Source organism: Piliocolobus tephrosceles, chromosome 11 (assembly GCF_002776525.5).
Source record: "Piliocolobus tephrosceles isolate RC106 chromosome 11, ASM277652v3, whole genome shotgun sequence".
Lineage (NCBI taxonomy): Eukaryota > Metazoa > Chordata > Mammalia > Primates > Cercopithecidae > Piliocolobus > Piliocolobus tephrosceles.
The window spans coordinates 43,467,268-43,483,198 of NC_045444.1; the positions used below are offsets into that span (position 1 = coordinate 43,467,268).

A 15,931-nucleotide genomic window follows, 5' to 3' on the forward strand; every position below is an offset into this window, starting at 1 on the left:
CTCCTGCAGGACCTGGGAGACAACCCAAATACTCTGAGGGCCCAAACTATTAAAGTGGGAAAGGAGGACTGACTGTCCACCCCCAAACACACACTCTCACTGGGGAATCTGAAGATCCAGATTATGGAAGAAGGATTTGACCTTACCTGGAGCTGAAACAATTTAGAGAGCTGAATGAAATACAGGGGCACAGGAAGCAGCGGGAAATGCCCTATGGGCTCTCGGTCCCTGGGGAAGCCATTTCTGACTTGCCTTACAGTGGTCCTTGGGAACGGCTGCTGGAGGAACTGGGAAAAGACCACAGGGAGAAAGAAACCTCCAGCTGAACTTTGTAAAAATTCCAACCGAATGCAGTTTCCTTGCCGGAACTCAGGGGAGGGCATGAATCCGGTGTCCAGACTCGACAGGTGGGAAGGCATGCAAGCCCTGCTTGCTTCCTCAGCCAGAAAGCTGGTAGCCTGAAGCAAGTTCTCAGCCCTGCTGGCCCACTGCCTGGAAACAAACTTGGTGCTGTTGAGGGGGTGGGGAGCATGGTGGGAGTGAGACAAGCCTTTTGGGTTGCGTGGGAGCTGGGTGAGGCCTATAACTGCTGGCTTTCCCCTACTTCCCTGACAACCTGCATGACACAGCAGAGGAAGCCATAATACTGGGAACATAACTCCACTGACATGGGAACCACAACCCCATTCCCCACAGCAGCCACAGCAAGCACCACCCAAGGAGAGTCTGAGTTCAGACACGCCTAACCCTGCCCCTAGCTGATGGTCTTTCTCTACTCATCCTAGTAGCTGAAGATAAAGGTCATATTCTCTTGGGAGTTCTATGGCCCTGCCCACCACCTGATCCTCCCCTATACTATTATAGCTAATACTCTCTTGAAAGCGCCACCTCCTGGCAGGAGGCCAACCTGCACAAAACTAGCACATCAAACAACTACAACAACTACAACTAAAGACCCTCACAGAGTTGACTTCACTCCCCTGCCACATCCACCAGAGCAGGTGCCGGTATCCATGGCTGAGAGACCTGAAGACAGTTCACATCACAGGACTCTGTGAAGACACCCCCCAATACCACCCTGGATACTGATAGCCCTGTGTGGGTGGCTAGATCCAGAAGAGAAATAATAATCACTACAGTTTGGCTCTCAGAAAGCCACATCCCGAGGAAAAGGGGGAGAGTACTACATAAAAGGAGCACCCTGTGGGACGAAAGACTCTGAACAGCAGCCTTGAGCCCTAGACCTTCCCTCTGACATAGCCTATCCAAATGAGAAAGAATCAGAAAAACAATTCTAGTAATATGACAAAACAAGGTTCTTTAACAACCCTCCAAAATCACACTAGCTCACCAGCACTGGATCCAAACCAAGAAGAAAATCCCTGAATTGCCAGAAAAAGAATTCAGAAGGTCTATTATTAAGCTAATCAAGGAGGCACCAGAGAAAGGTGAAGTTCAACTTAAGGAAATCCAAAAAATGATACAAGACCTATCAGATTAACAGCATATTTCTCAGCAGAGATCCCACAAGCTAGAAGGGATTGGGGCCCTATCTTCAGCCTCCTTAAACAAAACAATTATGAGCCAATAATTTTGTATGCCCTGAAACTAAGACTGATAAATGAAGGAAAGATTCGGTCTTTTTCAGATAAACAAATGCTGACAGAATTCGCCACTACCAAGCCAGCACTAACAAGAACTGCTAAAAGGAGCTCTAAATCATGAAACAAATCTGGAAACACATCAGAACAGAACCTCTTTAAAACATGAATCTCACAGGACCTATAAAACAAAAAAAAAATACAATAAATACATTTTTTAAAAACCAAGGTATTCAGGCAACAAATAGCATGATGAATACGAATAGCACCTCATATTTCAATACTAATGCTGAATGTAAATGGCCTAAATGCTCCACTGAAAAGATACAGAATTGCAGAATAGGTAAGAATTCACCAAGCAACTATTTGCTGCCTTCAAGAGACTCACCTAACACATAAGGACTCAAATAAACTTAAAGGGGTCAAAAAGATATTCCATGCAAATGGATACCAATAGCGAGCAAGGGTAGCTATTCTTGTATCAGACAAAACAAACTTTAAAGCAACAGCATTTTAAAAAGACAAGAGGAACACTAAATAATGATAAAAGGCCTTGTCAGCCGGGTGTGGTGGCTCACGCCTGTAATCCCAACACTTTGGGAGGCGGAGGTGGGTAGATCATGAGGTCAGGAGTTTGACACTGGCCTGGTCAAAATGGTGAAACCCCGTCTCTCCTAAAAATACAAAAATTAGCCAGGCGTGGTGGTGGGTGCCTGTAATCCCAGCTACTCAAGAGGCTGAGGCAGGAGAATCACTTGAACCTGGGAGGTGGAGGTTGCAGTGAGCCAAGATCGCACCACTGCACTCCAACCTGGGTGACAGAGTGAGACTCCATCTCAAAATAAAAGCCTTGTCCAGCAGGAAAATATCACAATCCTAAACATATGTACCTAACACTGGAGCTAGCAGATTTATAAAACAATTATTACTAGACCTAAGAAATGAGACAGACAGCAACACAATAATAGTGGGGGACTTCAGTACTCCACTGATAGCACTAGACAGGTCAAGACAGAAAGATAAGAAAGAAACAATGGATTTAAACTATACCCTAGAACAAATGGACTTAACATATTTACAGAATATTCTACCCAACAACTACAGAATATCCATTCTATTCATCAACGCAGGGAACTTTCTCCAAGATAGACCATATGATAGGCCACAAAACAAGTCTCAATAAACTTAAGAAAACTGAAATTACATCAAGTATTCTCTCAGACCACAGTGAAATAAAATTGGAAATCAACTCCAGAAAGAACCTTCAAAACCATGCAAATAGATGGAAATTAAATTGCCTGCTCCTGAATGATCACTGGGTCAACAATGAAATCAAGATGGAAATTAAACATTTCTTTGAACTGAATGATAATAGTGACACAACCTAACAAAACCTCTGGAATAGAGCAAAGGCAGTGCTAAGAGGAAAGTTCATAGCCTTAAATGCATACATCAAAACATCTGAAAGAGCACAAACAGGCAATCTAAGGCCTCACCTCAAGGAACTAGAGAAACAAGAACAAACCAAACTCAAACCCAGCAGAAGAAATAACCAAGTTCAGAGCAGAACTAAATGAAATCGAAACAAAAAATACAAAAGATAAATGAAACAAAAAGCTGGTTCTCTGAAAAGATAAATAAAATTGATAGACCATTAGCAAGACTAACCAAGAAAAGAAGAGAGAAGATCCAAATAAGTTCAATTAGAAATGAAATGGGAAATATTACAACCAACACCACAGAAATACAAAAGATCATTCAAGGCTACTACGAATACCTTTAAGTGCATAAACTAGAAAACCTAGAGGAGACAGATAAATTCCTGGAAATATACAATCCTCCTAGCTTAAACCAGGAAGAATTAGAAACCCTGAACAAACTAATAACAAGCAGCAAGATTGAAATGGTAATTAAAAAATTACCAATGAAAAAGAAGTCCAGGACCAGATGAATTCACAGCTGAATTCTATCAGACATCCAAAGAATTGGTACCAATCTTACTGACACTATTCTGCAAGATAGAGAAAGAAAGAATCTTCCCTAAATCATTCTATAAAACCAGTATCACCCTAATACCAAAACCAAGAAAGAACATAACAAAAAAAGAAAAATACAGACCAATATCCCTGATGAACATAGATGCAAACATCCTTAACAAAACACTAGTGAACCAAGTCCCACATCGTATCAAAAAAATAATCTACCATGATCAAGTGGGTTTCACACCAGGGCTGCAGGGATGGTTTAACATATGCAAGTCAATAAATGTAATACACCACATAAACAGAAATAAAAACAAAAATCACATGATCGTTTCAATAGATGCAGAAAAAGCATTTGACAAAATCCAGCATCCCTTTATGATTAAAACCCTCAACAAAACTGGCATACAAGAGACATACCTCAATGTAATAAAAGTCATCTATGACAAACCTACAGCCAACATACTGAACAGGGAAAAAGTTGAAAGCATTCCCTCTGAGAATTGTAACAAGATAACGATGTCCACTCTCACCACTTCTATTCAACATAATACTGGAAGTCCTAGCCAGAGCAATCAGACAAAACAAAGAAATAAATGGCATGCAAATCGGTAAAGAGGAAGTCTAACTGTCACTGTTTGCTGATGATATAACTGTATACCTAGAAAATCCTAAAGACTCCTCCAAAAACCTCCTGTAACTGATAAAAGAACTTACCAAAGTTTCTGGGTGCAAAATTAATGTACACAGATCAATTGTTCTGCTATACACCAACAGCAACCAAGCTGAGAGTCAAATCAAGAACTCAATCCCTTTTACAGTAGCTGCAAACAATACAATACAATACAATAGAATACAATACAATACAATACAATACAATACAATACAATACCATACCATACCTTAGGAATATACCTAACAAAGGAAGGGCAAGACCTCTACAAGGAACTACAAGACACTGCTAAAAGAAATCATAGATGACACAAACGAATGGAAACATATCCCATGCTCATGGATAGGTAGAATTAATTATTGTGAAAGTCACCGTAATGCCAAAAGCAATCTACAAATTCAATGAAATTCCCAAAAAAATACCACTGTCATTCTTCACAAAACTAGAACAAGCGATCCTAAAATGTAGATGGAACCAAAAAAAAGCCGACATAGCCAAAGCAAGACTAAGCAAAAGGAACAAATCTGGAAATAATGTATTACCTGACTTCAAACTATACTATACGGCCATAGTCACCAAAACAGCATGGTACTGGTATAAAAATAGGCACATAGACCAATGGAACAGAATAGAGAACCCAGAAATAAACCCAAATACTTACAGCCAACTGATCTTTGACACAGCAAACAAAAACATAAAGTGGGGAAGGATGTCCTATTCAACAAATGGTGCTGGGATAACTGGCAAGCCACATGTAGGAGAATGAAACTGGATCCTCATCCTTCACCTTATATAAAAATAAAGTTAAGATCGATCAAGGACTTAAATCTAAGATCTGAAACATAAATATTCTAGAAGATAACATTGGAAAAACCCTTTAGACACTGGCTTAGAAAAAGACTTCATGACCAAGAACCCAAAAGCAGATGCAATAAAAATGAAGATAAATAGGTGGGACTTAATTAAACTAAATAGCTTCTGCACAGCAAAAGCAACAGTCAGCAGAGTAAACAGACACTCACAGAGTGGGAAAAAATCTTCACAATGTATTCATCCATCAAAGGACTATTATTCAGAATCTACAAGGAACTCAAAACAAATTAGCAAGAAAAAAAACAAACCATTTCATCAAAAAGTAGGCTGAGGACATGAATAGACAATTCTCAAAAGAAGATATACAAATGGTCAACAAACATATTTTAAAAATACTCAACATCTCTAATGATCAGGGAACTGCAAATCAAAACCGCAATGTGATACCAACTTACCGCGCAAGAATGGCCATAATCAAAAAATCAAAAAAAAAAAAAACAGATTTTGGCGTGGATGCTGTGCAAAGGAAACACTTCTACACTGCTTGTGGGAATGTAAACTAGTACAACCACTATGGAAAACACTGTGGAGATTCCTTAAAGAACTAAAAGTAGAACTACAATTTGATTCAGCAATTCCACTACTGATTACCCAGAGGAAAAGAAGTCACTATACGAAGAAGATACTTGCAAACACATTTATAGCAGCACAATTTGCAATCGCAAAAATATGGACCTAGCACAAATGCCCATGAATCAACAAGTGGATAAGAAATTGTGAGATATCTGTCTACCTATCTACACATATAATAGATATATATGTATATGTGTGTGTGTGTATATATATATATTTGAGATATATATATATAATGAGATATATATATATATAATAGAATACTACTCACCCGTAAAAAAGAGTGAATTAATGGCATTCACAGCAACCTGAATGGAAATTTAAAAATGCAATCCAGAGACTAAATCAAGCAGAAGAAAGATTTCTGAACTTGAAAACATGTCTTTTGAAATAACCAGTCAGGCCGGGCACGGTGGTTCAGGCCTGTAATCCCAGTACTTTGGGAGGCCGAGATGGGCGGATCACGAGGTCAGGAGATCAAGACCATCCTGGGTAACACAGTGAAACCTCATCTCTACTAAAAAAAAAAATACAAAAAACTAGCCAGGCGAGGTGGCGGATGCCTGTAGTCCCAGCTACTGGGGAGGCTGAGGCAGGAGAATGGCGTAAACCCGGGAGGCGGAGCTTGCAGTGAGCTGAGATCGGGCCACTGCACTCCAGCCTGGGCGACAGAGCGAGACTCCGTCTCAAAAAAAAAAAAAAAAAGAAATAACCAGTCAAACAAACAAACACTTGACCAAAAAGGAATGAACAAGGCCTACATGATATATGGGACATCATTATACAACCAAATATTCAAATTTTGGGTTTTCCAGAAGGCAAATAAATGGGCAAAGGCATAGCAAACTTATCCCTACCTCCCCAAAAAAGCTGAAACTTCCCACATCTTTCAAGAGATATATAGACATTCACATAGAGGAAGCTCAAGGATCCCCAGAAAGATTCAGTCCAAAATGGTATTGTCCAAGGCACATTATAGTCAAACTTTTAAAGTCAATGACAAAGAGAAAATTCTAAAAGCAGCAAGAGAAAAGCATCAAGTCATATATAAAAGACTTCCATCAGACTAAGAGTGGATTTCTCAGCGGAAATCTCACGGGCCAAGAGAGAATGGGATGACATATTCAAATGTTGAAAGAAAAAACAAAACTGTCAGCCAAGAATACTACACTCAACACAAAGCTATCCTTTCTAAACGAAGGAAAAATAAGTTATTTCCCAGATAAGCAAAAACTGAGGGAATTTATCATCACTAGACTGGCCCTACAAGAAACACATAAGGAAATACTATATCTGGGTGATATATGCCATCACAAAAAGACATGAAAGCAGAAAACACTGGTAAAGCAGACACAAAAATAAGAAAGAGAAAAAATTCAAATTTAAGGAGAAAATACACAAACCACACACACAAAAAAACAAACAGTAAAAGGAGAAGAAATGTAGGATATACAAAACAACCAGAACACAATTAACAAAAAGGCAGAAATACATTCTCACCTATAAATAATTTTGAATGTAAACAGATTAAATCCCCCCAATTAGTCACCTATAAATAATAATTTTGAATGTAAACAGATTAACCCCCCCCCAATTAAAAAATATAGACTGGTTAAACAGATTAAAAACAAGACTCAACTACCTACATGATGTCTACAAGAAACCCACCTCACCTGTAAAGGCACATATAGACTGAAAGTGAAGGGATTAAAAAAGATATTCCATGCAAATGAAAACCAAAAGCAAGCAGAAGTAGCTATACTTGTATCAGATGAAACAGACATTAAGCCAAAAACTGTAAAAAGAGACCAAAAAAGGTCATTATACTGTGGTCCCTCAGTATATACATGGAGGATTGGTTCCAGGACCCCAGTCTAAACCAAAATATATACATACTCAGTACCACAGTTGGTCCTGTGAAACCCACAGATACAAAAAGTAGGCCCTCTATATACTCAGTTTTGCATCCCACAAATACTGTATTTTTGTTGTTGTTGTTCACGTGTGGTTGAAAAAATCATGCAGCTCACGCCTGTGATGTACCAGGTCAACTGTATAATGATAAAGGGAGAGAGAATATCATGATTCTAGATATATATGCACCCAACACTGGAGCATTTTTATACAAAGCAAGTATTATTAAACCTAAAGAGACAAACAGACTCCAATACAATAATAGTTGGGGACTTCAACATCCTACTCTTAGCACTGAACAGATCATCTAGACAGAAAATCCAAGAAACATTGGATTTAAAATGTACTTTAGACCAAATGGACCTAACAGGCATTTACAGAACATTTTATCCAACAGCTACAGAATACACATTATTCTCATCAGCACATGAATAGACCATATGTTAGGCCACAAAACAAGTCTCAACAAATGGAATAAAACTAGAAATGAATAACAAGAGAAACTCTGGAAACTGTACAAACACATGGAAATTTAAAAACATGCTCCTGAACAACCACTGGGTCAATGAAGAAATTAAGAAGGAAATAAAGAAAATTCTTGAAACAAATAAAAACAGAAACACAACATACCAAAGCCCATGGGATACAACAAAAGAAGTGATAACAGGTAAGTCTGTAGCAATAAACACCTAATCAGAAAAGTTGAAAGATTCCAAATTAAAGATGGGCCTCCAGGAACTAGAAAAGCAAGAACAAATCAAACCCAAATTTAATAGAGTAAGAAAGGTCACAGCAAAACTAAACAAAATGGAGAACAAAAAGTAATAATCATACAAAGGATTAATGAAATAAAAAGTTAGTTTGTTGGAAAGGTAAACAAAACTGATAAACTGTTAACTACTCTAACCAAGAAACAAGGAGAGAAGACCCAAGTAAATAAAATCAGAAACAAAAAAGAAGACATTATAGGCGATACCACAGGAATACAGAAATCATCAGAGATTATTACAAACAAATTGGAAAACCTAGAGGAAATGGATATAATCTACCAAGATGGAACCAAAAGAAAATTTAAAAACTGAACAATCCATAAGTAACAAGATTGAGTCAGTAATAAAAAGTATCCCTATAAAGAAAACCTCAGGATTGGATGACTTTACTGCTGAACTCTTCCAAGCCTAAGTAGAACTAACAGCAATTCTTCTCAAACTATTCCAAAAAAATTGAAGAATAGTTCAATAGTGAACTATTCTGTTCAATAGGACAATACTGAATTGTCCCTAACTCATTCTGAGTCCAGAATTACCCTGATACCAAACCAGACAAGGACACCACAACAAAAAAAGAAAACTACAGGCCAATATCCCTAATGAACATAGATGCAAAAATCTTAAACACAATACAAGCAAACTGAATCCAACAACACATCAAAAAGATAACACATCATGATCAAGTGGGATTTATCCTTGGGATGCAAGGAAGGTTCAACATATGCAAATCAATTAATGTGATATATCACATCAACAGAATCAAAGACAAAAACCTTATGATCATCTCAATAGATGCAGAAAAATTCTGTATCTATTCAACATCCCTTTATGATATAAACTCTCAACAAAGCAAGTATAGAAGGAATATACAAACTTCAACATAATAAGGGCCATATGCAGCAAACTCACAGGTAAATTTATACTGAATGGGGAAAAGTTGAAAGCCTTTTCTCTAAGAACTGGAACAAGACAAAAATGCCTGCTTTCACCATTCTTATTCAAAATAGTACCAGAAGCCTTAGCCTGAACAATTAAGCAAGACAAAGAAATAAAAGGCATTCAGTGTGGAAAAAGGGAAGTCAAATTGTCCCTCTTTGCAGATGACATAATCTTTTATCTAGAAAAATCTAAAACTCACCAAAATATCTTAGAACTGATAAGTTCAGTAAAGTTACAGGTTAAGAACATCAACATACAAAAATCAGTACTGTTTCTATATACCAACAACAAACTGGCTGAAAAAGAAATCAAGAAGGCAATCCCATTTACAATGGCTACCAAAAAAAAAAAAAAAAAAATCTAAGAATTAATTTAACTAATGAGGTAAAAAACCTCTACAAGAAAAACTACTGATGAAAAAAGTTGAAGAGGATACGAACAAATGGAAAAACATCCCATGCTCACGAACTGGAAAAATGAATATTGCTGAAATGACCATACTACCCAAAGCAGCCTACAGATTCAAAGCAAACTCTATCAAAATACAAGTGACATTCTACATAGAAACAGAGAAAACAATCCTAAAATTTGTATGAATCCACAAAAGACTCCAAATAGCCAAAGCAATATTGAGCAAAAAGAGCAAAGCTGGAGGCATCACACTACCTGACTTCAAAATATATTACATCAAACTATAGTAGTCAAAACAGCATGGTATTGGTATAAAAACAGACACATAGACTAACGGAACAGAATAGTGAAACCAGAAATAAATCCACATATTTTTCAACAAAGGCATCAAGAACATAATTTGGGGAAAGGATACCCTCTTCAATAAATGGTGCTGGGAAAATTGGATAGCTATATGCAGAAGAATGAAATCAGACTCCTATCTCCTACCACATAAGAAAATCAACTCGGCCGGGCATGGTGGCTCATGCCTGTAATCCCAGCACTTTGGGAGGTCAAAGTGGGCAGAGCACGAGGTCTGGAGTTCGAGACTAGCCTGGCCAACATGCTGAAACCCTGTCTCTACTGAAAATATAAAAAAATTAGCTGCGTGTGGTGGCACACGCCTATAATCCCAGCTACTCAGGAGGCTTGAACCCCAGAGGCAGAGGTTGCAATGAGCCGAGATGGTACCACTGCACTCCAGTCTGGGTGACAGAGCGAGATTCTGTCTCAAAAAAAAAAAGAGAGAAAAAAAAAAAAATCAACTCAAAACCAATTAAAGACTTAAATTTAAGACCCCGAACTATAAAAATCCTAGAAGAAAGCACAGGGGAAGCACTTGATGACATTGGTATAGGCAAAGATTTTATGGCTAAGACCTCTAAAGCACAGGCAACAAAAACAAAAACAGATAAATGAGATTAAACTTAAAAGCTTCTATACAACAAAGGAAACAATCAATAGAGCAAAAAGACAACCTGTAGAATGGGAGAAAATATCTACAAACTATTCATCTGACAGGAGGCTATTATCTAGAATATACAAGGAACTCAAACAACTTAACAACAACAAAAAAATAATTTCATTAAAATATGAGCAAAGGTTCTCAACAGACATCTCTCAAAAGAAGTCATATAAATGACCACCTGGTACATGAAAAAATTCTCAACATCACTAATCATCAGAGAAATGCAAATCAAAACTACAATGAGATATCATCTTACCCCAATTAGAATGACTACTATCAAAAAGACAAAAAATAACAAATGCTGGTGAGAATGCAGAGAGAAGTGAACTCTTACACACTGTTGGCGAGAATATAAACAAATAGGCTCATTACAGAAAACAGTATAGAGATTTCTCAAAAAACTAAAAATACAGCTACCATAAGATCCTGCAATCTCACTACTGGGTATTTATCCAAAGCAAAGGAAATCAGTATATCAAAGAGATATCTACATTTCCGTATTTATTGCAACACTCTTTACAATACACAAGATATGGAATCAACCTAAGAGACCATCAATGGATGAACGGATAAAGAAAATGTGGTAAATATACATTAATAGAGTAGTATTCAGCCATCAAAAAAGAATGAAAGCCTGTCATTTGCAGCAGCATGGATGGAACTGGAGGTCATTATGTTAAATGAAATCAGTCAGATACAGAAAGACAAATACAGCCAGTTATCACTCATATATGGGAGCTAAAACGTTGATCTCATGGTGGTAGAGAGTAGAATGATAGTTACCAGAAGCTGAGAAGGTTGGGGAATACGGGTGAGGATGGCAGTGGGATGAAGAGACATTGGTTAACGGGTACAAACATAGAGGTGGATGGAAAAAATAGGTTCTAATGTTCAACAGCACAGTAGCATGACTATAGTTGACAATAATATACTATATATTTCAAAATAGCTAGAAGAGACTAGTTGAAATGTTCCCAACACAAAGATAAATGTGATGTACAGCCTAAATACCCTGATTTGAGCACTACATATTACATACATTTATCAAAATATCACATGTACCCCATAAATGCAAGTATTATGTATCAATTTTTAAAATTTAAAAGAAAAGAAATATGAAACAAATCCAAAGAAAAACCAAGGAATGGCTGGTCTCTCCAGAAATACTGGTTTCAACCATCACTTACTGTGGTGTATTTCAAACATAAAAGTCATTACACTCCATCTACCAGCCATAAATCAAATACGAATGCCTATAACTTGACAAGTATGATTCAAAGAACAATGTGAACTTCAGTAGTCCCTTCAGTCCTTTTAAAGGTAGCTGGATCAAGAGAACTTGGATTAAGACAATATTAGATTAGATACCTACCATTGCTCACCATCCGCCTGGCCACTTCCCACAAAACAAGTCCAAAGGCCCAAATATCGACCCTCTTGTAAGAATCGAAACAATCCACCTGAATGGTTTCATCTAGAACTTCGGGGGCCATGTAGCGCTTAGTACCCACACGGGGATTGTTTCCCACATCAAGCTGATTGGTGCTCTGGGAATGCATGACTGCCAGGCCTGAAAGGAAGAAGATAACAATGTAATCAAACCACTTCCTTTCTCATAAGGGGCTGCTGAAGGATTTTAAACCAACCCCAATCAAAAGTGCCCTCTTGTGGATCCAGGGTCACTGTTGCATTACACTCAGAATAATCCCTAGAATGCCCTTTGTGATTATTTCTGGGGTGAGAGCAGAAAAGAGACTACATGTCAGAAACATTCTGAGGCTATTAGGTTAATATATGAACCTCGAAGAGATGCAAAGTTTTGGGTATATGGTAGACCAATGCACTAAACCAACGTGGCCAATGTTTGAAGTCCACAGGAAAACAGGCTCACATGTTAAATGTGAGCCTCTAAGTGGCTTAACAAGCAGCAAATTAAGCTCTCAAGCTCCACCACTGCTCTTACTAGTCTCCAAACACAAATTTCCAACAGTGTGAGATAGAGCATTTAAAGTAATTTATCACGACATAAAGGGCAGATTGCTATAAGCACTGCTTTATTCCTAAAGGAAGAGCTGCTTATCTGAGCAATAATGCTGACCAAACCCACAAGCCTTTCTCTAGAATCATGGAAACAGACAGCATTTAACTGGACCTCAGTTGAAAGCACAACTCTGGTTAAATGAAAGGTTAAATGGCTTTCAAATGCTTTCTTAAACCATGATTCATTCCAGAATTCCTCAGTCAATTAGGGAGACAGGCTTTCTTCACTGGCCAGTGGGGAGACAGATACATGCATGCTGTATTTGTGGATGACTTTATGTTATTGATGCATATGCAGACTGACTGAAAATGATTCCTATAACATTTGTTGTAATGAAAAGTGCCAAACTAGAGCAAGCAGTCCCTGTAAACCACTGCAATGCAAATATCCCTTGGTGATCTCTCAAGCTGACTACAGAGAATGCTTCACCTTCCACTCCACGGCTTTGAATGTGCGAGATGACAATTTCATATAACATCAGGGAGCCAGCACACCTTATCTCATCCTTAATAATTAGCAAAGATACTGGCAATTGCATTAGACTAAAACAGACAGTGTTCCTCTTTCACCTGTTTTTATAATCAACCCCAAGATTCTGCAGACACTGTGAACATTTCCCAAATCCTATGCAATAGTCCCTGCCTTATTCTTCAGTTACCCACAGTCAACTACAGTCCAAAAATAGGTGAGTACAGTACGATTAGGATATGTTGAGAGAGACCATATTCACATAAATTTTATTATGGCATACTGCTATCATTGTTCCATTTTATTATGTTATTGTTGTTCATCTTTTACTGTACCTAATTTATAAATTAAACTATAGTAGGTATGTAACAGGAAAAAACATAATATATATAGAATCTGGTACTATCCTGCGTTTCAGGAATCCACTGAGAGTATTGGAAGGTATTCCCCATGGAAAAGAGGGGACTACTGTATGCCCCTCCACCATTTGCAGAACCAAACAGTCAAAATATCAGAATATTTAAAAGGTGCAGGTTAAATAGAACATGGAGATATTCGGAAGATGGGAGAAGCTTCAAAGACCTTGTGGACATATTTTAAAGCCACCACAGCTAGGATCTCCAGGTGAGGCATAATTCCCCATCCTTTGAGTGTATGTTGGACTATTGAATAGAATGTGGCAGAAGTGACAGTGCATATCTTCGCAATTAGAATATAAAAGACATTACAAAATTATAAAAGGCTTCCTGTTCAGCTCACCATACACCTCTCAGCTCACCATGCACCATGTTATGAAGACACTCAAGCAGCCCTGTGGAGAGGTCCCCCGGCAAGGAACTGAGACCTGCTGCCAATCATGGCTGTAAGTGTGTCGTCATAGAGTTGGAACCTCCAGCTCCAGTTGAGCATTCAGATGACTGCAACCTCCATAAGACCCTGAGCCAGAACCACACTGCTAAGTCATTCCAAGATTCCTGACCCTGAAGGGACTGTGTGAGATAACAAATCTGTGTTGTTTTAAGCTGCTAAATTTTACAAGTAATTTCTTCTTACTAATAAGTGATTTTTACACTAAAGATGACAAAACAACCAGATGCAATTTGTAAACTTTGGCTGAGTTCTTCTTTGAAAAAACTGAAAATATCTGAAAATAAATATAAAATGATACTAGAGAGTTATCAATAATTTGTAGATATGATAAACTGATTATGAAGAAGATGCATTTTTAAGTATTTTGCAATTTTGGGATAGAATAAAAATAGGGATGAATTTTGAAGTATTGAGGGGTAAAGTGTTGTGATGCCTGTAACACTTTATTTTCAAATGGACTGGCGAAAATATACACACAGCCACAGACTGATAAAGCAAACATGGCAAAATTTTAACAATTTTTGAATCTAGGTGTTTGGGATTTAAGTGATCATTATAATATTTGAATTTTTTAATAATAAAAAGTTAGAAAAATAGGCAAGGCACAGTGGCTCACATCTGTAATCTCAACATTTCGGGAGGCCAAGATGGGATTGTCACTTGAGCTTAGGTGTTCGAGATCAGCCCGAGCAACATAGTGAGACCTCATTTCTACTAAGAACAAAAAGTACTTAGCCAGGTGTTGTGGTGCACATCTGGGGTCCCAGCCATTTTGGAATGCTGAGGCAGGAAGATCGCTTCAACCCAGTGAGGCTGCAGTGACCTATGATCAGCATGGGCAACAGAATAAGATCCTCTCTCAACCAATTAATAAATAGAATACTGACCTTTTTGCAGGATTAATCATAGAACACTATTTCTAATATGCGATCCTTAATTGCTAGGTATACACTGAAAAGTTATATACAAATCATGGTCTTACAAGAGTTGTTTCCTGTACCGCACTGTTTACCATATCCTGAATAATAACTCCTTAACAGATTTTTATACAAACCCATATATCTAATTGGAAAGTTACAAGCCAAAAGAAATGTAGTTGAAGAATTAATTACCTGGACTTACTGCAAAGTTCCCCTCAACTCCTTCCCTACCAAGTCCCATAAACCAAAACCAAGAGCCAACTCGATTTGTCCACCCTCCCCAGACCACTGGATTATAACAGAAGCTACAACTTGAATCCTTATTATTACCAGACATTTATAATATTTCTGGGCCTTACCAGAATCCTGTGACGTGGGCTTATTTTTTAGTTATATGAGTAATATACAATCACATTGGTTTTTTTTTTCTTTTTTTTTTTTAGACGTAGTCTAGCTCTGTCGCCCATGCTGGAGTGCAATGGCACGACTTCAGCTCACTGCAACCTCTGTCTCCTGGGTTCAAGTAATTCTCTTGCCTCAGCCTCCCCAGTAGCTGGGATTCCAGGCATGCGTCACCATGCTCGACTAATTTTTTTTCTTTTTTTTGTATTTTTAGTAGAGACGGGGTTTCACCATGTTCGCCAGGCTCGTCTTGAACTCCTAACCTTTCAAGTGATCCATCCGCCTCAGTCTCCCAAAGTGCTGGGATTACAGGCGTGAGCCACCACACCCGGCCACGATCACACTGTTATGAAAGTTTCTAATAACGCAGAAGTACAGGGCACGGTGTCAAACCCTGGAGTTCCTCTTGGCTAACTCCCAACCCCACCCGCCTTCGCCCTCACTGTCCCTGTCTCACTGAGTGAAAGCAGTGTCAGTACTCGGGC

General features: G+C 38.2%; 1 protein-coding gene across 4 annotated transcripts in view; it reads right to left on the reverse strand.

Moving 5' to 3' along the window:
* The window catches only part of ACVR1 (activin A receptor type 1), a 142,687-nt gene that overhangs the window by 14,135 nt on the left and 112,621 nt on the right, over positions 1-15,931 (reverse strand). For all 4 annotated transcript variants that reach the window (XM_023217409.2, XM_023217406.2, XM_023217408.2 and 1 more), the window contains one exon: positions 12,118-12,315. In XM_023217409.2, coding sequence (XP_023073177.1) covers positions 12,118-12,315 — 198 coding nt within the window. The remainder of the gene's footprint in view (positions 1-12,117; positions 12,316-15,931) is intronic.